General features: G+C 45.3%; 1 protein-coding gene across 2 annotated transcripts in view; it reads right to left on the bottom strand.

Annotated features, from left to right (window-relative positions):
• The window catches only part of VILL (villin like), a 354,049-nt gene that overhangs the window by 101,264 nt on the left and 227,392 nt on the right, over positions 1 to 25,393 (bottom strand). For both annotated transcript variants that reach the window (XM_069647691.1, XM_069647690.1), the window contains exons 7-10: positions 23,144 to 23,343; positions 7,619 to 7,697; positions 5,820 to 5,918; positions 1,074 to 1,227 (exon numbers count right to left, since the gene is read on the bottom strand). In XM_069647691.1, coding sequence (XP_069503792.1) covers positions 1,074 to 1,227; positions 5,820 to 5,918; positions 7,619 to 7,697; positions 23,144 to 23,343 — 532 coding nt within the window. The remainder of the gene's footprint in view (positions 1 to 1,073; positions 1,228 to 5,819; positions 5,919 to 7,618; positions 7,698 to 23,143; positions 23,344 to 25,393) is intronic.

The following is a 25,393-nucleotide window of genomic DNA, read 5'->3' on the forward strand; positions in this document are numbered from 1 at the left end:
GGCAGCCAAGTTTATTCTAGTGTGGATCAAAGTGCCTGCTTATCTAAGATAATCACAGTGCATTCTCTTCATAATTATTTACTCTTTGTGCATGTATTAATGGGTCGTCTCACATCATGTCAAGAGCCCTTGAGTTTGTTGTAGTCGTTTGGTCATCTGCCATTAATATTGCTACCAAATTCGGTACATATCTGGTGACCTAACTTAGCGTGAAGAATGAACGGGCTGATGGTACTGATCATTTCCTCCCAGATACAGGTGAGGCACACACACAACTAGCCAATGACAGCCATTGCCCAAGAGGCACACTTTGGAAAATGCTGGTGAAGGCCGGGTCATCTTCTCCCTTCATCGGATGCCTTCTTTTGGTTGAGTATTAGCCTCTGTACCATCAGGTCACTCACTCTTCAGACTCGTTCTTATTGCGGCCTGAGGTTCACAGCTATACTGTTAGAAAGATGCATAGACCGCGTTTTCGTATGCAGCCATACAATAGAATGGTCCATTTGCCGGGTCACTAAAAATTGATGCTCTCATTCTCGAGGGAACAAATCCAGACTGGATTACAGCACATCTGTGGCTTAATTGAACTGCATCATTTAAACCGCTTTTGGAATTGGCATACAAAATAAATGATTACTTCCTCTGCCACACTAGCAGCCTGCTCAGTGTCAGCACAACTGTTGTGGGCACAGGATATGGGCTGCTCACCACTGCAAGTTCATGGACCAAGCATATCATTTACTTTGGGGTTAAATGAAGCACTCAGCTGACCCACAATCCAAATATGGTTCTTGGTGATGTGATGCCCGTGCAGCTGAAATTCCAAGGCTACCTCTTTTGTAAAGATTGTATAGCTTTCTTTGTATGTCATTTGCTTTTAATTCTAGACAAAGAGATGAATATATAGTTCACATATATCAATCTTAAATGTATGTTAGCAGAACAAAGCAGTGATTAAGTGCCTAAAGCAACAAGCTGATGAAACCCTTACCTGAGCCTTGAAGCTCATGACAGTGACTACATGGCACAAGACGATATTTCCAAGGAAGATGTCTAAATGTTTGACTCACCGATCTTGCCAACGTTGAACGTTTTGTTGATGCCTTGAGTTTCTCCAACATCAGTCCACTTCTGGAAGAGCTGCTTAAACATGGCAGACTCTGCCCCGTCATTGACGACTTCCACATTGGTGGTGGCCGGGTAGCCCTTGGCTTTGATGAAACCCTTGAGGGCAAAGAAAGAAATGCCTCAGGATATGCCGTAATGATTCTGTTCATTGCTGTTTTGAGGGCCTCTTCAGATTGTGTTGGGCAGTTTTTTCTAAAGTCCACCTTTTAGAACTTTATAAGACTCTCCACTTGGCAATAGAGAGCTCCAACATATAGTATAGGCCCGTACCACTCAAGGTATTGGCAGTATGGCTGAGCAGTCAGGGTTGTTTTAGGAGGGAGAGAGGGCTGTATGAAGGTCCAACGAACTTGTAGCATACATATGGTCTAAGGAAACCCTTACACACTCTAATGTTATATACACATATTGGTTTATTATATATAAACACAGGCAAAAAGAAATCTGCAGAAAGGGTAAGTACTATCACAATAAGGAAACACAATATAAAACCATTGCAATACTTTTGGTAAGTAAACCACAGTATAAAAAGACTTATAGAATGGCAGTATGTAATCCAAGGTACGTAAAAAGCACTTTGTATTAAAGATTATTATGTTTCAGGGGTAAACTGAAGGTACAAGACCAACATAAGCAGGTGAACACTTTGCAAAGCTTGTGATACTTATACCTATAGGGCTGACTGGGAATGGGGGAGGGAGCAAACAACGGGCTGATTAGGAGCAGCCCACTGTTTGCTCCCTCTCCCCTCGTGGGACCCGGTAAGCACGCCTGGTTTGACCAGGCGTTACTTACCGGGTCCCGTGAGGGGAGCTTGTAATGAGGCAGAACGGGTTTAACGGGTCCGCCTCCTTTAGCGGGTCCCGTTAACCCGTTCCGCCTCACTTGTAATGAGGCCCATCCTCTTCAGAGCTTATCTGTCGCGTGGAAGAAAGCGTCAGCACAGCAGCGGTCACTCTGCTGGCATCTCTGGTTGCTGGAAGTAGCTACAGGCCTCTTATTCTCTTCTTCCTCTTTGTATTTCATTCCAGTGGTCGACTTTATGTACCAGGAATCCTGCCTCTTATCCAGGAACGCAGCCAATCAGCACTCATGCTACATTCAAACCCAGGGGCGTGGCTGTACTTTAGGACAGCCAGCTTCCCAGTTGGAACTGGTTCCAGGCAGGCATGCCAGAAGACTAAGATCAGCAGAGTTTCGGGATCCTCCCCTGCTTCCTGTCCTCACAGACACTCTGGCGCCTCAGCAGGCTTCACAAAGTATTCCCACCAAAGACAAAAGTCAAACCAGGACCTTCCCTGCAACAGCATGGTAGAAGAAGGACCAAGAAAGGACAAGTACACAGGATATAGTGAAAAAAGAATACTGTCACCATTGTGGGTCAATGGTGACCCTTCTGTGCCTTACAGGAGCTGTAAGCACAGCTTACGGGTAAGAATTACACAAAGGTTGGTAGAACACGTCCACTGCCATCAGCCCTTTAGTTATGTTTGTCACTGTAACAGAAATGTTACAGAAGCAGTGAGAAAGGGGATACAGTGTAACCCATCAGCACTCCAAATAAGGTGGTGTCTGCAGATCTCACAATATAAAATATATAAAGGATAAAAGGTATCCATCTACCCTTTGAAACAGGTGTTCTCACAAGAAGAGTCAAATAAAATAAAAAGGGAAGCTCGAGGTGGTCCCCAGCAACATTGCACAGAAAGTGCTGCCTGCTGCAAAAGGAAATTACAGATGCCTATAAAAGTTGGAGGAAAGTATGAGACACAGAAATGATTCACATAGCCAGGGTAAAAGAAGGTTTGAGTGAGGAAAAAGGTTCCTACTCACCCAGGGACATAGACAAAAAAATCCATAAGGCCAGCAAAAACTGCTGGGCATCTCAAAGGTGATGGTGATTTGGCATGAAACTGAGCAATCTACTTACCACATTGACCTCAGTTTCCAAATCTTTTTTTAAATCAATTTGACCGTAAACACTGCTTCATAACAGAATCTAACATTGCTAAGCACTGTAATCAAAGGTCTTATGATTACTCAATTTAATGGCTTCAGTAGATTGAAGGGCTAGGTCTGGGACTACAAATTGCACACATGCCTCTGAAGCATGCACTTAACTTGCTGAGCTATTTAACATGGTCAAGAAACTTCAGGAATTATCTGACTGAAAAATTAAGTGTGAGATGTGTTTGAATTTATTTTGTTAGATATTTATATGAGAAACACTCTATGGCACCCAAGAGGAAGTTGGAAGGTGAAAATGGCAACCAAGCGAGGGAAGGGGAGAGAAGGTGATAACAGAAAGTAATCGTTTTTTTTCAAATATGAGCGATGGGAGCAGGTCTCTCGTCCACAATCATCTCAGTGCATCTGTCAAGCAATGGCTTTCAGGTCAGAGGAGATTGGGATTTAGCAGTGCTTAGTTTGCAAAAAAATAAGTGCCATGTCTCAAATAGTTTCTAGCACTCATGTGACAATGCGGTTGGGCAGTTCCCCACCACTGCTGCCACCACCCATAGCTGCTCCCCACATAGTTGACATATTTGGGGTTACACTACAGGTTGCACCTGCTCACTCTGGTTGATGGGGCACACTATCAAAACGTCATAATTAAAGTGAGTCAGAAACAGTAAGTGCCGAGGCTACAAAAGAAAATGACAGGGATGAGCCATGGCAATCAGCCCCACAAATTAAGCACTAGGTTTTAGGCTCTGCTTAAAGAAATCAAGCTAGGCGGCCAGTCTAAAGGGAACTATCCTTTTTCATTCTATTCGAGCACAATAAGAATGAATCATAATAATAATGAATTGTGTTTTATGTAAGAGAATACACTTCAGGTTTTGCTGTTTTATGGCAGTGTTAATATCTTCTGTGTTTTTTGAGTTTCCAACAGTTTCAAAGGATGAAAATGAAAACTATTACTTAAATTGTGTTTGTAGACTTGGTTGGGCACACTCCCCCCCCATGCACAATGTCTTTCTTATGGCAGCCACCCTATAGTCCAGTGCTCATTAACTGGATTCCAGAAAGACCACATTGGTCTTTCTCTGCCTTGAAGGCTGCATGCATTTCCCCCTTCCCTCCACTCAGCAAGTGACTCTAGACCTCGCCTCGCTCAAATGGCTCCCTAACTACTTTCAATGAAAGCCTCTTTTCTTGATTGGTTGACTATTTGTATGTTCTGTTTCTCAAAGTAAGTTGCACGCTGGAAATGACAGTTAAAAAAATCCTCTCTGAAGTCCCTACACAACGTCGATGGCTGCCATTGTAAACCGAAAGCAGTGGTGTAACACAAAAAGAAAGGGACTGTCTACAAAATGCAGCGAGAGACTGGACAGATCCCCAGCACACTAGACATATGCAGGTATTGCGGCTGTCTGAAACGGTGGTTCCCAGGTGGGTCCCGTGTGCGTTATGCTCCTGTTCAAAGGACTTTAGTATGACCTTGCTGTGGCTTTGAAAGATCAGGGAAGGGAACCATGGAGACTGTAAAGGTTGGGTAGTGCCTGTTCTTCGTTCAAATGCTGGACATCCACTTCAGGCCTCTGCCACACAGATCCACTTCTGTATTTCTGCACCTCTGGTGACTTAAGTCTGTTTTTGATTCCTATATAACCATTAGCTCAGCAGCAACGCAACGGCGTTCCATTCATTGCCAAGTCTTGCTTTTATTTCCTTCTTTATTTGGGTCCTTACCTTCCGGAATTCCATTTCTCCACTAAATAAATGATCACATTCATTGCACTTTTGCTCTTGAACCGTAAACCACCTCCATTATCCAGTACATACCTCAACAGTCCTCATGATCCAGTGCATCACTAACCACGGACTTGCATCCACGACTGATGCATCTGAACCACAAAAGCTACTGGGTGTGTCCCAGTTTAAGCATTTTCCAAAACACCTTGGGCCTGAGCTACAAAACTGTGCACACGAGCCAATCACCTTTTACCTTATCAGAGGCGTAGCCAGGATTATCTAACTAGTGGGGCCTGAAGCTATTGTAGCTGGGCCCACCTCATTGACATCAACATCTGTAAATGCACACACAGCGCTGCTGAGTGGGCATTTACAGATTGTGGGTGGGCCTTGCCCGCTCAGGCCTGACCCTGTCTACGCCTCTGTACCTTATTAGCAACTCCTTGAACTGGAGACAACTTTGGGATGCCTGGCGCGTCACTGAGATGCTCACGTGCAGGCAGGATTCACAAAGAATTCCAGAAGGGCATTGGATCTCAGAGATGTTCCAGATGTGGCCAAGTGTAGGCTTTGTGAATCAGGTGCAAAGCAGCAGGTGCAAATCTCAAGCTGCTCACAGGTACCTGTTGGTGTTCCCCTCTATAAATCTTCGTGAATTGCGTCCCATAAAACTGACGCAAACAATGTCCAGTGCTTCCTTGCAGAAGCTAGACTTCCAATGGGCATGTCTGCTGTTCAAACACTTATGTATCGAATAACCTCGAATCTAGGGTGCGAAGTAAAAGATGTGTATATTGCAGGTGTTAACCAGAGATGTCAGCCAGCGTCTACAAATTATAACGTGTATTGCTTTCATAAAATATGTTTCCTCTGTAAAGATCGGCTATTTCGTTCTGTATACAGTTATGGCATGTGGCTAATTTTCACAAAACCTAAATCAAATTGCGGCTAGATACTGGGCGTTTTCCTCAGTAACAAGTGCTTACCACGGCCCTGCTGATGGCTCCCTTCTTTTCTTCTTTCGTTGAATCCTTCCCTCTCCAAACGAAGATCTTTACTCCTCCTTGGTCAAGAATGTGGCAGTCCTACAGCGAGAAAGGACAAGCATGAGCATGAAAACTCTCCTCATCGTCTAGGGTACAGCCCTGTAAAGAAGTCCTACTAAAACCTGAAGAAATCCCATGTGCTGCGACAAACCACTGAGGCACACTATGGAAAAGAGGGCTTTTAGAAGAAGTGACTCTGCACACCCAAACTCCCAGCAGAATAAGTCATGCCAAGAGATCATCAGGCTAACCTTGCATGTTATGTTATGTTATGTTATGGTTTGTACTGTGCACCCCTGCCATTTGCATGGCCCCCAAGCAATCTGGCGGATCTGGAAGAGAGTGGGTAGGTTTGTTTGGTTAGGAGGATAGTAAAAGTCAAGATAGCAGTGCTTTGTGTAGCGGATTGTACTACGCTGAGGTCTGCGTGCTTGTAAGCTTTCTAGGTATGAGGTTTAGGAGGCCCCAAGTGCTTTGCGGACTGGAGGTTATAATGTGGGCCTGGGTTGGCCAGTGCTGAGTATATCAATTGTAGTTTGAGGTGTCAATTTGTGATGTTTGAAGTCTGGGGAGAGGGACTTTTTTAAAAGCCCTGTGCAAGTGGCTAGTTTGTGTGCGTTGAGTAAGTTGGAGAGAAACTGAAAGTTAGTCAAAAGGTGGGGAGTATTTTGGGGTTCTCAATGTGGTTTCAAATGATTGTTCTTGCTGTTGGCTGGATTTTGGCAAGAGGTGTTTGGCTGTAGTTGTTGATGCCTAAAGATGTGCATTGAGGCCTAGATATTCTCTTACGACTTTGGTGGTGCCTTAATGTGATGTCTTCTAGTCATAATAGTTTCCTGACTGCCATACGTTGTAGTCTAGGTGGTCGGTCGGGTACCAGTATGGCGTTCGCTTAAGTTATGTATAAATGTGAAAGGATAATTGTGCTGAGCACTAGCTGTGGGCGAAGGAGTTTGAGGGAAAATCAAATCACCAAAATCTTCTAACTTCACCTGCAAAGGTTTGCGGTTCACCCATGAAGGTCCTGTGTGGGAGGGCTACTGCCTTCCGCCACAGGTCCTTCAAGCTTGTCCCACTGCGGTACTGATGCCTACTGAGGCCTTCCAGGCCCCTCAGGGCAGTGGGACATGTTACCCTTTCATCTATTTCCAGAGCTTGCCTGTGCTAAAGTGTACTTCCAAAGAGAGGGGTTTTGTGGGAAAGGAGAAGGAGCCACAGAGATGCTTTATGGGTGATGGGTTTGACATGGTCCCCCCACAATAACCTTTGACTATTCAATAATGGCAAATATTCAAAGCCCTTACCCGGTAATATTGGCTGGTCACTTATGAGGGTGTTTGTGCAGGTCGTGCAGGCTTATGTCTCCTGATTGGTGAATCTCTTTCATGTGATTATGATTCCTGTCATACAATAATTATAATTGGTTATTTATAATGTGCTTTATACTCAGAGGTTTCTAAGCACGGACCCAGGGATCGAACCTGTGTTGCTCTGCATTGTCTTTTTTCCAAGGCGGGCACATTGCCTCTCAGCTATCCTCCCGAGACAATACAGAGTGCACCTTAGCATTGCAGGGAGGGGGAGCAGGAGTCCCTAAGGGAACGACGTATATGCAATAAAAGTCTCTAGACTCTCCGTCAGCTGGTTCTGAGTCTCAAACCTCCACCTGACAAGGGTCAGGCACTCCCACCTCCCCTCCACTTAATGCGCTTCCATTATCTATGGCTACCCGGCGTTACCTCATGCTGCAGCAGGTCCTGCGTCAGGGGCTTTGTGGCAATCTCCTGCACCACCAGATCACCATCTTTTTCATAAACACTAGGGGGGAAAACATTGTGAGGGTAAATATAGGAGGCTTTAAGAAATACAAAAGAAAATACTACTAGACACTTGTTAAAGAATTAAGGTGGATAATGAAAATGTTAAGCACTACAACCTGGAGGTGAACTTCCAGTGAGGGATTCTTGGTAGTGCCTTGTTGGGTGTGTCTGAATAGGTAAACTACCCTATTTTATTCACATTGCTGGTGGAAGGGTTTGTCTTGCTTTTTTCAAACCCATCATAATATTGAACGTGCATGTATAAGTAGTCAGTCCAAATGAGGTCCAGCACACCACAGGTTAAACCGTAACTCACACCACAGCACTACTTCCCAAGACTCCTTTTCATCATCAGATTAACACAAGCTACCTAATATTGATAACATTATCATAAGAATCATTTGCTGCAAAAATATGCAAAGTGCACTCAGTGAATGAGTGTGCCTCTTTTTCTGAGGCCCGTTAGACATGCAAATGTGGGTGGCATGTGTCCTTGATGAAGGTGCGCATTCTATGTCTGTGTCCGACTCAAAACCAGTTATCCCCCACTGACTTTAGAATAGAAGACCACACTGAATATGTACCACGAGTCACATCATTCTCCTTTGCCTACATCTGTGGCCTATTTCAACACTGTTTTGATCTAATTTTCTCTCTTGTATGCACACTTCCCCATTCACGCTAGCCCACATGACCCTTCTCCTTGCCCTCTATCCCAGTTTTGACATGCCACATGCGTCCACTCTGAGTCCTCAGCCCATCCGCTCTGTGAGGCAATCTGCGTGTTCGCATGAATACATCCTATTCCAGCGCTCACTATCCTTCAGGGTGGGTGTTATCCGCCCACGCTCCCCCTACACAGTGCAACACTTCACAGTTGGCATGGCAGAAAGCCGAAATGTGTGCCTGCCCATTTTAGCCTTGCATGCAACTTGTGTGGCAAATCTACATGGTAGCAACAGTGAAACTGGTCTGGAAATATAATGCCCCGGCATGGCTGAAGGTCAAGGCAAGCATCATGTTAGTGAAGTTATATAGAACTGCCATCCGATTCCTTTATAGGAAATCCATGTGTTCGGGGATCATGCTTGACACCACTTTTAGCATCTGCCAGCGTAATCCTACGTTCGACCTTCTCGAATGAATCCAGCTATGCATACACGTATCCTTGAGCGATCTGGGTGCTCTCTGTGGGTGCTCTGCGCTAATCTCAATGCCCTGTGTGATATTGTTGGGCTCTACCCTTCATAGCACCATGCCCATAAAGTAGAAGTCTTTGTAGGTGGGTATCCTCACAAATGTACACACATACAATAATGTGTGGTTGCACTCACAAACTCGGAGACATATACTTATGCACAAACATAAACATTTACCAATATGCCCGCGCTGGCACACTCACACAACAAACACACACACATACTTGGTTGTACAAGCACACATAGGATGCCTATGCACTCATGGATACAATTATGTCGCACGTGCACAAAGAATAGGTGCACAGAAATGCGCGCAAACACACACACGTGTGCACATGCACAAACAGTGCAACTATACACTCATGGACAAAGTTATGTAGACACATGCTGCACAAACACACACCCACCCACTCAGGTCTCAGGCTATATTCACTTCTTGAAAATATGACTCCCTCTGTGTTTTCATTGCTAATTATCCTGTTGGTTACTGCTCAATAAACACCCATCTTCAATCAAGCAACAACTGCTCTGTCTTGCGCTCTTGGTTTCTAGTATCTCTTTTTCTTTCAGGCATGTATGACATAGTTGGCTGCCCTACTAATATATACATTAAACTCTCTCCTTTTTAAGAGCTAAGACTGTATATCTTAAACAAAACTAAAGATGTGCGTTTATATAAATTCCTCCAACATAACATCATTTGTGTCACGTCTTTGTGGCAGAGTTAATATATATCTCTTCATTTTGCAAAATATCTTTTACAAATGTTGGAAAAAATACAAAGGAATCCAGGCCAGCACTATAACTAGGCATCTGCTGGTTTGAGAGCGTGGCCTCAGTGACCTGAATACTTATTTTCTTTACTGTTATATTTGAAGCCTCGCTGCTCTGTGTCTGTTTCCATTGCTCCTGCTCTGTGTCTGTTTCCAGTGCTCACTGCTCTGTGTCTGTTTCCAATGCTCGCTGCTCTGTGTCTTTTTCCATTGCTCGCTGCTCTGTGTCTGTTTCCATTGCTCGCTGCTCTGTGTCTTTTTCCATTGCTCACTGGCGTCTCTGTTTCTGTTTCCATTGCTCGCTGCTCTGTGTCTGTTTCCATTGCTCCTGCTCTGTGTCTGTTTCCATTGCTCACTGCTCTGTGTCTGTTTCCAATGCTCGCGTCTCTGTGTCTGTTTCCATTGCTCGCTGCTCTTTGTCTGTTTCCATTGCTGCTGCTCTGTGTCTGTTTCCATTGCTCCTGCTCTGTGTCTGTTTCCATTGCTCACTGCTCTGTGTCTGTTTCCAATGCTCGTGTCTCTGTGTCTGTTTCCATTGCTCGCTGCTCTGTGTCTGTTTCCATTGCTCCTGCTCTGTGTCTGTTTCCATTGCTCGCTGCTCTGTGTCTGTTTCCATTGCTCGCTGCTCTGTGTCTGTTTCCAATGCTCGCGTCTCTGTGTCTGTTTCCATTGCTCGCTGCTCTGTGTCTGTTTTCATAGCTTACTGTAATGAGTTGCATCTGTAAACAGATTCCCTCTGGATGTGGGATGGGATAGCTTGTAACTTAAGTGTTTGCACAACGCAAGGAGTGTCAACATGTTGCATGCATCGCCTTATGCAGAGAATACCCAGCACTGTGGGTGTCTTTGCATTTCGCAGGCAAGGCTGAGGCTGACATGCACCTATACTTGTAATGGTGCAGAAGGGCAAAGAGTACATGTGAGGCACTAGTGGTATACACATTACACATGCCGTCGCGGTCAGGCGGAAGTGTCATCATGTCTATTCTATCACTTCTGGAATGTAGGTTTCTAACCAGAGAACTGTGTAGCTTTACAAACCTCCCCCTAGTTCTCCATACATCTTTGGAATGCAACATGCTTACAACATCCTGGCATCTTAACTGAATGATTATATTGTAACTTTAACTTGTGACATCACACAAAGCCATGTATTGTCAGTGCACATGTATGTAATTTTTGCTGATTTGTATGGATCCAGCTGGAATATAAGAAGGCTTTGTGCCCGTCAGGTGGAGTTCCTGGGAGATGACTGCAAAGCTCAGTGTCACATATTTCACTTTATAACGCCAAGAGGACACCCAAATAGTAGAAGATGTGCTATACAAACCCGATTACGATATTACGAGCAAAAGCATTTTAATACATTATCTCACATGCTGCTCTTCTTTATTCATTAACATTTTTCAACAATAAAGCCCTTGTGTACTACTTCAAAAGGAGAATATGCATAAACGGTTTGGATAATGCGTAGAATAATGTATCCTTATGGGAGGCCTATAACACCAGGATCCGACCTCACTCATCGGCACTGGTGCCATGTCACTTTGTTGATCATCTTACAAGCTGGTCCTTCCTCTTCAGAGCCAGCCAGAATGCCCCATCTGCACCCACCAACCATGGGGCTACAACATAGGCATCCACACTAAACTATCACTATTGAGCCCTGGTGCTGTGCCGATCACGTAATCAGCTACCGCCTCCTCTACTAAGACAACCAGATGCTCACCACTTCTCACAAGCTAGGTGGCCAAGAATGCTGGCACATGGACTGAATTGGCACCACTGAGGACCAGCAGCTATGCTGATCATTTGATCACCTCAGCTCTGCTTAGCCAATCAGAAGATTCCATCTGCTCCTGACAACAGAGTGCTATAACACCAGCATTTTGCCTGAATAGTCAATACTGAGGCACGGGGTGAGGAGTTGTGCTGATCACGTGATCATCCAATTTCCTGATACATATACTGAGTCAATCCGAAGGCTGCATCTGCTCCAACCAACCACAAGGCCTATAACCCCATCACCTGGCCTTAGATGGCCTTACTGAGGGCCAATGACGATTCCTGGCACAGGAGTGGATATAGCTGGCAACAGGTTGCTAACTTGAGCCTGGCAGACCAAGGGCTTCTGTGAGGGATCACGTTTACAACAGACCATGTCCGCTCCTTACTCTGGACATTAACACTATAAGGGATAGTGCCCTTAAAGGTGCGTTCGGACATGGAACCGAACGGTTGGTAGTTTCCATCCCTGCTGATCTGAGGTGGCAGACAGACGCCGGCATTGTCGGGATCAGGGTTCTACTGGACTTGTCGGTGGTCTTTGACGGTGTCCTGTCAATTGGTCGACTGCAATTTGGTCGACTGCAATTTGGTCGACACCATTTGGTCGAATGCCAAATGGTCGAATTTTTTTTTTTATTTATATATTTTTTTTGTGGGTTTTCGTGTGGGGAAAGAAAAAAAAAAAGAAAAAAAGGGGGTTGGGGGGGACCCCCCCCAAAAAAACCAAAAAAGGGGTAAAAAAAAAAAAAAAAAAAATCGACCATTTGGCATTCGACCAAATGGTGTCGACCAATTGTCCTGTCGACCAAATGTTTTCGACCAATTGACTGGTAACCGTCTTTGACACTGTCAGTCACAACATACTACCCTACCACACCTTTCAAATCAGTATTGTAGGACATGCCACAAGAGAGGCACTAGAATATCCCCCTCCCTCTGTTTCATTCGCAGACGCACAGTGGACGCGGGCCTCGCCTTTGCTCTTTTTTTTACACCATTGATCAAGTTGATTCACAATTACAGCGTTTATATTTAAAACTGCGCCCAGGACACACCTCTGATTTTCAACAACAATCCTGATGAGACAAACCTTTGACAGCTGTTTGCTTGTTATCAATGGATGAGTCAAAGCAGAATTAAAATGATTCTGTTGGTGGGAGCGTTCTATGAGGCCTCAACATCAAACACATGGCACCAAGAGCTGGGAGAGTGTCCAGAACCATCTCCTCTGTTGAGGAATCTTTGAGGCCTTCTTTGATGGAAAGCTGATCGGGACCCTGTAGGTGGCAGCTGAGGTTAAAAAAGTCTCGCTTTACTTTATTTCTCCTTCCCATTGGTGTTGCCTCAGTTGGATGTTTCCAACAGCATCTTCTGAGGGCTCCCTCTGTAGATCATGCAACACTCGGAAGAGTGCTGAATGTGAGATCTTTTAACTGACGATCAAATAGCTGGTGTGTTGACTTCAGGGCATTCTGTATGGTCTTATGAAAAGGGCCACGGCTTCTGGATTCTTGGAAGCACTAGATTCATTGTCCGACTTACTTATTTGTCTTCCAAAATTCAGAAGCTGTTGACAAGGAGGCTGGTCTTTCTCCTCTTGTGGCTAAACAATGGAACTTGGTCCCATGCGACATAAAGGCAATTCCAGGTGATCATTTATTCCAGAGACATTTCATTTAAAGGTGACATAACGTTTTTTTTAAAACAATATGTTGCTCCTAACTGCCTATGTTTTATCTTCTGCCAAATGTACTGCAAAAGAAATGCCTAACTATCCTATTTTATTTTTTTTACTTTATTTTTTGATGGTCATGACAGCCACATACAGCATGTTCCATTAAAACACAATACATAGATGCATTTCCAATAATTTTACATAGTCAGACTTCGCATACTTATGGTGTAGGCCTAGGAGAGGCTTCATCATCTGATAGCATGTCACAGAGGTACATCCTAAATGGGGCCCATATGTCCTTGGGGCGACTTGTTTTAGGCAATGTCATCACATACGATTCCTCGCATTCATTAACGAATGACAGTTCCCAGAGGAAATGTTCCACCTGTGGTGCCGAGGGGCTTTTCCAGCTTTGCACTATACATTTTTTTGCTATCACACAAGAAACATTAAAAAGTCTTCTAGTGGTTTATGCCACTTTCCCAATGTCCCCAAACAAATATTTCAGCCACCGCCCCCCAGAATCTTGCCACCACAGGGCAGGCCCAATACATATGAAACAAGCGGCTCGAGGCTCCCCACATTTTTGACATTCCCCAGAGAAGTTGGCAGTAAATTTGCCAATTGTGTCCGGTGTCTAGTGTAATTTGTTTAGAATTTTAAATTGGATCAGGTCGAGGCCAGCGTTAAGTGACACGGCTTTGGTCAGTTGACAATATTTGAACCATTTCTCTTCCGTGATCATCACCTCCATGTCCATTTCCCATGTTTCCTTAATGTTATTTAAGGATGCAGAGTGTGCCTGTACCATAGAATATAGTGTAGAGATTCCAGGTCCGGTCCCGGGCGTCATGGCTTGCAGACATTCATGTGAGGGGGGTTCATCAAGGAACAGCGGGCATTTAGCGCAGAACGCTGCTCTCATGCGGTGATATTGAAGTGCCTTGAGCTGCCCCTCCCCTACTGTGTTGTGGAAGTCATCTAAGGTCAAGTATTTCCCGTTGGGGAAAATGTCTCACATTTTTATTTCCCTGTTCGGGTCCCATGTTTTCTGCAGATCTTCATTGAATATGGGGGAGGTGCCAGAGAAGTTCCACAACGGGCCTCCGGGTCATTGGGTGTCTCTATCTGTCATTTTTTGTAGATCGCGGTCCAGGCGTGGACCGTAACACTTACCTGGTCAAATCGGCATGGGTCTCTGTGGCGTGTGCTGAATATGATAGTACACAAATCAATTGGGGGTTGCAGCATACCTTTCTATCCAAATGTGGGCTGCGGTGTACAACTCAAAGTCTGGTGCTGCTGTGCCCCCTATGTTGTAAGGTTCAACCATCTTCTCCCATTTCATCCTGGCTATGCTTTCATTCCATGGGAACATTGTGATCATGGACCGGAGTTTCACAAAAAAAGCTTTGCCTGGCCATATGGGTGTATTACCGAAGAGCTATAGGAGCTTGGGGAGGACCAATATTTTCAGAATGGCTGTTCGGCCATATAAGGAGATGGGGAGTCTAGCCCATATCTGTAATTTAGTGTTGAGTGACTGCAAGAGTTGTTCATAATTATCCACATATAATGTTTGCCTATCCTTGGATATCAGTATGCCCAAGTAGCGAATGTGTTGAGTCGACCATTTAAGTCCACAAGTGTCCGTTGGGTACGGCGTGGCTGGGGTCAATGGGAATATTTCAGATTTAGCATTATTAATCCTGCACCCCGAGTACTCAGCGAATTCGTGTATGTCAGACACAATGGGTTTTAAGTTTGTCACAGGGTCTCGGACGTACTAAAGTGTGTCATCTGCATGCAGTGAGATAGATTGGATTGGGCTTGTCATTCTTATGCCTCTGTCCCCATGCATTTGTCGTATAAATGCTGCCATTGGTTCGATAGTTAAAGCAAAAAGTATAGGGGAGAACGGACAGCCCTGCATGGAGCCCTTTCCCAATGGGAATAATTTGGACATCGTGTGATTCGTGAGAACCTTAGCCCTGGGTGCCGTGTATAACAGCTGTACACACTTAATATAGAAAGGACCCATTCCGAAGGTTTTTAGTACTGCAAACAGATACTCCCCGGATACGGAATCAAAAGCCTTTTTGGCATCCCAGGAAACCACAGCAGCTCTTGCTTTGGGATCTATTTGTGCCATGACGCCAAAGAGTCTGCGGAGGTTTAAGGCGGTAGATCGAGTCAGAACAAAGCCGCATTGATCTGGGTGCACCAGGCTCGGCATACTATGGAGCAGGCTGGTAGCTAAGACTTTTGCAAACATGTTGGCGTCAGAATTAATTAACTATAGGGGTCTGTACGAGGGGGTTTCACCAGTACAGTTATTATGGCTTCCCTCATGGATTCCAGCAAGATATTCTGTTCCATCACCTCCTCCCATACCTTTAGCAGCACTGGGGCTAGCTCTGTCTGGTATTCTTTATAAAGCTCGGCACCCAGACCGTCTGATCCTGGGGCCTTCCCTGATGTTAGGTCCTTAATTGTCTCTAGTATCTCCTCACAGGTGATCGGTTGCTCAAGGGTCAATTTGACTTCCGGGGATAGTTTTGGGAGTTTTAACGCATCAAGATAGTTATGTATGTCTAAGTTGGATTTGCGATCCTGGTTGGAGTATAGTTCTGTATAGAACTTTGGGAATTCTTGATGAATTCCCTCTCACTTGTGATCACCTTGCCGTCTGTCACGTGAATACCTGCAATGGAGATATGTTGTCTTTCAGCTTTTATTAGATTGGCCAGAGACCGCCCCGCCTTGTTACCTTCCCCATATCTACGTGCCCTAACAGGGGCCACAATGTACTGTATTTCCCTGGCAACCAGCTAATCAAAATCTTTCAACAATTTATTGATGTCAGCAAGGATATTTTTATCGTGGGTATCACTGTTCCTAGGTTCCAGGTCGCGCAATTGTTTTTGAGCCCTTGTCAATTCTAGTCTTACAGATTTCAAAAGCCCCGTAGTCTTAGACATAATGATCCCCCTTACCCAGACCTTAAAGGTCTCCCAAAGCATCGCATAGTGATCAACGGACCCCTCGTTATTCGTAAAGAATTCTTCAATCTCCCTATGGAGGGACTCTGCTACATTAGGGTCTTTTAGGAAAGCTGAGGGCATCCTCCATCTCCTAGCTGGTTGTGGGGTCTCACGTTGCAACACCACCACCAATGATATCGGGGAATGGTCAGAGATTGTCCAGGGGTAAGTGCCACAGCTCGTCAACGCATTCGAGCAAGAGGAAGAAAGAAGCCAGATTCGGAATTGTGCACTGAAGAGTAATACAAGTATTGTCTCTCATACAGACGTTGTGTTCTCCATGCATCAATCATTGATCATTTCATCAATATCTGCTGCAAAGTGGTGGCTGCCTTGGTAGGTGTCTGGTGAATGTTAGAGGATCTGTCACAGTTTGCAAGGAAGTCAGTGTTCATTTTCCCAAGTGCATGGGTTTCCTGCAACATTAATATGTGGGGGTGGCGCCAGGTGAAGTAAGTCCCCACTTTTCTAGATTTCGTTGGATTATTGAGCCTACGTACATTCCAAGACAGTGCATTAATCTGCAGTCCTTCACCCATTGCTTAGCTGTGTGCCATTTGCGTTCAGCATCTATTACCAGATTCATGTGTGGATTTTTCAAGGAAGCACCACACGTGATGGCATGACCATATATTTTAAAACATTTAACTCCTGCAACTGGGCCTGAACTCAACATCCCTCTCCACCCCCCGTGGGTGTCTTAGGGAAAAACCCATTCCCCTCCCTTTTCCACCCCCCTCCCGCATCATCATCCCCTTCAGCTTTCCTGAGGCGGCCATGTTGCAGCCAAACGACTGCCCTCACCAGGTGCCCCTGATTGAATAAGTGACGTATAGTGCCACCCACATTTTAGCCATTCAACAAATGTAAAGGATATGGACATAAACATCCTTCAGTCCGCTGGGCCATGCCTCTCCTCGTCGTGCCGGGGTCTCATGTTCTGATCTGCCCTGCGTTCCCTGGGGAGAAGAGGGACAGAGGCCTCGATGTAGGCCGTGGCTGCATAGGGTGTCTCGAAGAAATGCGCCCTTCCGCTGTGTTGGATTCTCATTTTGGCGGGGAACATCAACGCGTAGGGCACTTACCATGCTCGGAGTAGACGCTTGACTGGTTAGTATGACCTCCTATTTGCTTGTACGCCTGCAGCGAAATCTGGATAAATATGGATGTTATTCCCCTCAAAGTGCAGCGTACCTTTTTCCCTGGCCAGCCTGAGGATCGAGTCCCTGTCCCTGTAATTGAGGAGGTGAGCAATTATCATGTGGGATGGTACTCCGGGTTTGGGTTCAGGGGCCAGAGTGCGGTGGCCCGTTCAACCAGGAAGTGCTCTGAAAAGGATCCTGCATCAAAGAGAGATTTCAGGAGAGATTCCACGCGCCCCTCCATTGAACCTTTGCCAAAAGATTCCAAAACTCCGACTATCCGGGTGTTGTTTCTCTTAGATATCGATTCGAGATCCTCGCACTTGCTTTGCATCTTAGACAGGTCCCCTTTTAGTTGAGCAATATCCCGGCCATGTTGGTTAATTGTGTCTTCATTCGAGCTGATTCTGCCCTCGGCCTCCCTCCGTAATACGTGCACTTTCTTTGTCCACCCTCGCTTTAAGTGAGGCAATAGTTGCAACAATGTTGTCTAATGTGACGTTCACAGCCAGAAATCCGTTTAGCACGATGGCCATCAGGCGGTCCTCTCTATCATTGTGTAGTGTCTCAGTTTGGGTGTTGACTGCCGCTGAAGTTTCCACCGCTGGGCCCTGCGTCTGAGAGCTTGTGAACGAATCCATTGGCCTTTTCTTTTTGGCTCCTGCTCCCTTTGTCATCTCCCCTGTAGCAGCGTTCTTTGCCTTGCCCCGCAAAGAAGGATAGGAGCTCCGGTATGTTTGTTCGTGTATTAGACAGTATGTCTCACCAGCTATCACCTGAGCCTCCTGGTGTTAGGATCTTGACGCGATTGGGCCTCCACAAAGCCACTCTGGCAATGGATAGATTCAATTAATGTCCATAGGCTGAATATGTGTTTACACCATATGACACAGGATGGTCCAGTTGCACATCATACAACAGTTCAAACCGTCTTTCTGGCAATATAAGGTCTGTGGGTGCTTAGCCCCATCAAATCAGCATTATATAGGATGCAGTACCATATAGTGGTTCGTGTTGCGAAGCTCAGTGTCACCACAGGGACGCTCGCTGAGTATCCAGGCCCCCCCTGGTCGTCTCTGGTGTGGAAGTGGGTGATGTGTCTGTCTTGGCGTGATTACAGTCGTGCATGCCTTGTTATCCGTTCCAGAGAATGAACTGTATACTCCCACGTCCCAGGATCGCCTGATTTTAGTTTTCAGGGTGCGCTCCCCAACCGTGACATTCCACCTTAGCTGTTTTCACCTCTCTTCGTATCAATCGTTATGGGGGACAGTATGCCTCAACTTCGCTGTGCTCTTTGTGTCCCCATCCTCCGCTTTACTGCATCCCGCTGTTAAACCTCAGTGTGTGTCAGCGGCTCAGTCAGTGTTTCCAATATGGTCGGAACCACTTGTGTGGGGTCTCACTGGTAAAGCTACAGTGTGTAGGATCTTAGGTAACAAGGTTCAGCATCATCGAACAAATATGCAGTGAGCTTCCATAGTCACCCTCTATCACCCTTAATGGAGAGGTCAGTGGTGTGTTGAGCACGGCGTACTACGTTTATGTACCTGCACTGTGACCTGTGTCTGAGGCTGGATCGTGTCCTCTCACGTAGTCCATCTTTGTATGGTGCAGTTGATCCATGGCCGTGCATAGCGCCACCATAGCTTGGCACTGGTGGAACCTCTGCGCCGTCGCAGCACCACGTATAGCAGGGGGTCCGGTCTATTCCGGACGCCCCTTCCCCTTGCTTCCCCTTGCAGTCTTCCAGGATGGGTGCCTCAATTGTTTAGATATAATGGTGGGGAGTAGTTCCCTTGTGTAGTTGATGCCCTTCTCTGTGTGGCATACACTAGTGTTGTCTCATTGCTGTAGGGTCACCCCGACGGTTCCCACTCTGTCGGGTGTGTAGGCCTACACTCCTGATCACTGTCCTCAGGGCATGGAAGGAGGACACGCATATGCTGTGTTAGGTGCCGGGGAGAGGGAGCCGAGGTACAGCAGTTTTATTGTTCGGACGCAGCCGCCCACTATAGTCTGCCCGTGTTATGGGGCAGCATTGCGCTCAGCCAGTCCTCCACCTTCAGGACGCCGGGGCTTACCTCCAGATCGTGTGTGGCTGGCACCTCCTCTCTGTTCGGCTGGATTGCAAGGTAGCTAGTTTCCGTGGGTCTTCCCCAACACTGCACTGCAGCACGGCCCCAGTCATAAAGATTTACTTTGTTGTTCAGGCAATGGAGCCAGTCGGATCAATCGTGGGGTTGCAGGTTAGTTTAGGAGCTACCTCGACCGTGGAGTCCCCAATGATACCGCCTACAAGCGTGGTTAAATCCTTGAAGGGGCTTCTGCTAATGCCCACCACCTCCTATCAGAGTTCTGCAATGCCGCCAATATCCGTCCATGTGGTGAGCTGCATACTGTAGCCGGTGCCTGCTGTTATTCTGCAGCTCCTCCCCCCTGCAGCCTGCAGTCGGACTCCCACAGCGGCCTCAAGCAGTCACTGCATGGTTCCCATGAGCGGCTCACACCTCTCTGCGATCACAGTGGTTTTTGCCAACAAATTATCTCAGCTGTTTCCCCGCATTTTCACCCAGGATTTTCGTGTAATGTCCCGCGGACCTTCAGACAAGGGCAAGTCTATGATTCCAGTATGTGGGTGGCCCCAAAACAGGATAATTATGAGTCAGGATTTGTTTCAGATCGTAGCTCTGTGGATTAGGCAGCCATCACTCAAGCGCGCAACAGCGGCCCCCGCCCTAACTATCTTATGTTCAACGCTTTGTAAGCATTTGTCTTGCTATGGTTCTTACAGCGGTAGTGCTGTTATAAGCAATTTTTCTACTACCAGTGCTACTACCAATTCTAGCAGTAGCAGTCATGACATTAAAAATACTACTGGGATCAAAAGTGCTACTTCTAATGCTGTTAGTAATACTAATACTGCTGCTGCTACTACTGGCAGTAGTATTGGTATTTGTAGTAGCAGTCATTTTAACACCACTACTACCGACAGTACCAGTACTACTACATGCAGTAGTTGTAACAATACCACTACTAGGAGATGTAGTAGTACGAGTACTAACACTAGCACTAGTGGAATTACTACTGCTAGTCATAGTGGTCGGTTCACTACCAGTAGAAATACTGTTACTACAACCAGCAGTAGCAGCCTAAATATTTATATTCATAACCTCATCAGAAGTAGCACTTCTACTACCAGTAGTAGGAATAGAACTACTGGTAGTACTATTAATATGATGTCTACTAGCAGTAGTAGTACTAGTAGTGCTGCTACCACTATCACTAGCACACCTAGTTCATGTGTTTTAGTAGTTGTAGTAGTATTTTCACAATCTTTGCATTGGTATAACTAGTGCTTCTACTGGTAGTATTTCTACGACTAGTACTGATGGTAATACCACTCCTAACAGCAGCACTGCTAATGCTCTCAGTAATTTTAGCATTGGAAGAAGTACTGTTGGCAGAAGTACTAATAATTCTGGTGATATTGCTACTACTACTGCTGCTAATACTACTAGTGGCCATAGTGCTGCTATTAATGCTCATAGCAGTACTACTAGTAACACTGTTGTTACTAAAGGTACTGACAGTAGCAGTGACCATACTGATGTTGGTCGTACAGTACGGCTATTGTTAATAGTACTATTAGTAACAGTAGCACTAGTGCAGTCTTGAAAACGAAATGAGTACTCTCTCCATTAAATACCCACCCTCATCCTGGAAAACCTTGCAAACTACTAACCAATCACTACCCTCTTGCTTATTGCCAAAGTCATCGAGAAGGTAGTGGCTAATCAACTACTTATAAAAAATTTAGCACCTCAGTCTATTACCGGTGCTGCCGCAACAGCAGCACTGAAGCAGCCACCATCCCGGAGGTCATTGACACCCTGCAGCTTATCAATAAAGAGATCTCGTGCCTGCTAGTCCTCCTGGACTGCTTAGCTATGTTGGACATGGTCGGCCATCACATACTACTCACCCTCCTTGCACACAGGATGGGCTTCTCTGGCATATCCTGCAGTGGTTCACATCCTACCTCTCTGGCAGACACCAAGCTGTCCAGGTGGAGCCTCTCTGGTCCCAACCCCTGTGTGTCACCTGTGGAGTCCCCCTGGATTCCATTCCCTCCTCCCACCTCCTATCTTTAACCTCTCTGTGGAACGGCTGGGCTCACTCCTAGTTGACCCCAACATCAGGAGGGTGTGGTTCATTAGTGGGACATTGGGAGCGGCAAATGGAAAATCTGTAGCATGGATGTGTTCAGGTTGGTAGTACCCAGTTTCTGAGTGCCAATCTGCTTTCTATGGGTTTGGCGTAGAAACATGGGAGTGTGTTATTCATAGGAAACAGCCCAAGGTCTGATAGATTACAGCCCTTTGGGTCTGGTTAGCTGCATAGCAATGGGTCATTCGGCCCAACAGACAAATTGGCACCATACGACATGCAGTTACTCACTCCAAGGAATACCATTAACAGGGCACACACCAACAGATCTACTGTGCTTTACACTCTTCTGCCTTTTATCATGGCAGCTGCCCTGTAGCTTATCATTGCCGTTGTCCTCCTGAGGGGACATAGCCAGGAAGGCATGGCACTTATTGAACCACCATCTTCTCTGCTCAAGCCAATGGGCTGGATTGTATAGGTACAGCACATTTGCCTGTTAATAGAACAGGTTTCCACAAATAAAGTCCACCTAGGTGGTTTACTTATGCACTCCTTTCATGCACTAGTCATGTGCCGCTGGTGTCTGCGCGTTTTTCCATTTCATACCATGGGATGGACTATCACTATTGTAATGACCAGTCATCATGACAACACACTACAGTATTTGCAGCAAAGAGCCCCACGCCCTATTTGTCCCCAGGTCCAATCCTCCAGTGCAACATTCACTTCAGATGTACAGGATAACCACCCACTACAAAATAGCTCCTATTTAGATTCAATGCATTCAAACTAAGTTTGTGTATATCCTGAAAACATGGGAGTCCATTCGACTCTCGAGGACTGGACTTGGAGACTTCTTCCGGGATGGAGAAGGACTTTACATATAACTTCTCTTTTTATTTTCGGTGAATTTAACATTTTGGTAAATCCAGTCCGGGGCTCCAATATCAGAAGTTGCTTTTACAGAACAAACAGCTCCCTTTGCCGAACTCAGTGCGGAAACTATTGAGGATAAGTGAGAAAGCATGAAACCTTGAGGGTTGATGCTCTCCCTCCCTAGCCACACTCTGTGTCTGTGTGCCTCTGTTTTGTTCTCAGGCAATTCTGAAAAGCCCTTTGTGAAGCCTGAAAATCTGGGTCAGGGAGGGAGAGAGGCAGACTGTACCTGTCTCAGCAGCTAAAGGCCAGATGAGGACATTCTGCTCTCAAAAGAATGTTGTGCAGACAGCCAGACTCCTTAGTTTAGGAAATGAGGGCAGACCAAACAAGATCCATGGTCATTCATCTACCACAATCGACATGCTGAGTAGTCTCTTGGTGGTTGAACAATAGGTGCTAACATTACCCAAATCAATTATAGTCATGTTATTAAATGTGGAAGAATCGAATGCTGTGCTACTGCTTCCATGACACCAATATGCGACGTAAAGGGTGTACAGAGACACTAGACATTCCCCAGGGCAATTGATCATTGCCATAGTTGCCAACAATGTAAATCTCCAATTTGTGTCCAGCGAGCTGTATACTGACTGCAGACACTGCTTGGGAGTAGCAGATGTCCACGCAGGTGTTTCTCCCCTCTAGAGCTCAATCTCTTGCATGTGGGCACCTTTCCTCATTTAACTTGAACACTGAGCATGGCAAACTTACTGATAAAGGCGGACATTGGACTTCTGGAGCTGATCAGCCTTTTCATCTGGAACAGCAGGCTTCAGTTCCCGGCTTCGGGTCCCCAGCACGGCCGTCATGGTCTGCATTAGATCCGGAGAATCCGCCTCGTTGTCGATGATGCCGATCTGAGCACGACCCCCTCGCTCATCGTCCCTGATACTCTGAGCCAGGGTGCAGGCCTTTATAAGCACAGAAAAAGAGAGCGCATTCATTACAAGGAGGGCATTTTAGGGAAATGTATAGAAATGCAATATTCTGCTTGCTAAGAGGGATTTACAATTACTGGAAGAGAAAATACGTCTTGCATCTGGTCTTGTTCTCCCATCATATGGTTATTGCTTGCTGTAATCCTCATTTGCTTGTAGGCCAACACTTATAAAACATAATAGAATACACTTTTAATAGATCTTAAAATGAGTAAACTATCTGAATTCAGAACTAAACCTTTTAGACAGTTGCTACGTCAACCTACGTGTTACTTCTTTCTCTTCCCATTTCTATTTCCAATTCTTTTCTTCCTAACTCCTGATCACTTTCATACCTTTAAGAACAAAGCTTATTTAAATCGTTGAGCAGAAAGAGATGTGGTAAGATTGTGAGCAGAGGACTATAGAGCAATCATGAGATTCCCCGATAGCCACATGACCTTCTGCCTTTTATCTGACCCTTCCCCAAGCCTGCTAGCTAGTGCTATTATGTGCACTAGCCTACTAGAAAATGCCTCCATTTTCATATATGCCGGGTCACCACTGATTAATGGTAACATAGGCATCAGAATGAAAGAAACTACGTATTATTCAAACCGCTCAAAATACCTCTAAGTTAATTCCAAAGCATTTGAAGATTAACGCATCAAATATTACAGTAAAAGAGAAACAGAAATTGTAACTAAAACAGGAAAATATTAATTTAAGATTCTATATAAGTACAAAAAAGAAAATCAGAAGACAGAAATAGACTGAAGTCAGCATTCAATTATTTCGGGTCACTTAGTATGACGATAACAGGAAATAATGCAACTTTCAAAGCCCCCAAATAAGACTACCTTGTGAGGACCTTATTCATGCAAAGAATAATAACCACATTTTTTTTAAAATGAATGAAGGCAGATGCTATGCGTCATAAGCATAGGCCAGGCCAAACTTTGGCTCTTTAGATATTTTGGACTCCAAATTCCATCAGCTCTCTTCAGCATAGTCACTGGTGAGCGATCATGGAAGTTGTAGTCCAGAACATCTGGAGATCCGCAGGTTGCAGACCCATGGACCATGGGCGTGAGTCGGACTTGAATGAGCCTTCAGCTAGCACACCAGGCTTAAATGGTTGATAAAAAGCACAAATATGTGTATGAAGTCCAAACAATACACTATGACCTAAGAGTCCACAATGTAGCAAATGTGGCAGGATAAGGGCGCAGAGCCAGAAGCGATACCCTAGGGAGGTGGCCACATGTCCGCACATGGCGGCTGGGGAGCTGAGTACATTTCTAAGCATGTTGCCTCAGAATTTGAGTGTAAACAGAGCCACTTGTGAGGAAGAGTGTCCCCCTAATGTCTTACTGTTACTGGCATCTGTGTTCAGCCTAGCTTAGGGACTAATGAAGGAGGGGGTAATGCAGACAACCCCATCATTTGGATAGAGGTGATGTATATAGCATAGCTAACGGGATGCTGTGAATCACAAGCCCGGAGTGCCAGTGAAAGGGTTATAGCTATATCATAAACCATAAAACTGGAGATTGAGAAGTCCATTGATGCCCCCCGCATCCCTAAAAGGGAAACTCAATTCACAGTTCACACAACCCCAACGTTTATATTTGACATTACATTGTTTAAGTTTGTTTAGCGCAGTACAGAAAAAGTACAATTTTGTTGCAAACTGAACACATATCGGAAGCAGTAAATAGAATAATGAAATAAAGTATTTGGTAGTCCATATTAAAAGGAATGGGACGTGTACCACAGTTTAAAGGCAATCAGCAGCTGACGATGTTACCGCTACGTAAGAGATATTTTGATTTAAATTTTTACTTTGAACTTTTAAAAGCATGTTTTAGGTGCACTAATATGCATTAATGGCAATCTGTGGTTTCTTCAACACCATTTAGATTGTTGGATTCAGTTCAATCTATTTTTGGTAGCACAACCAAAATAAGACCAACAATATATATATATATATGTATGCCCCATATTCCCCTTCTCCTACCTTAGCCCCACCCCCAAACACTCC

Source organism: Ambystoma mexicanum, chromosome 2q, assembly GCF_040938575.1.
Source record: "Ambystoma mexicanum isolate Mex_15411 chromosome 2q, UKY_AmexF1_1, whole genome shotgun sequence".
In the NCBI taxonomy this organism is placed as follows: domain Eukaryota; kingdom Metazoa; phylum Chordata; class Amphibia; order Caudata; family Ambystomatidae; genus Ambystoma; species Ambystoma mexicanum.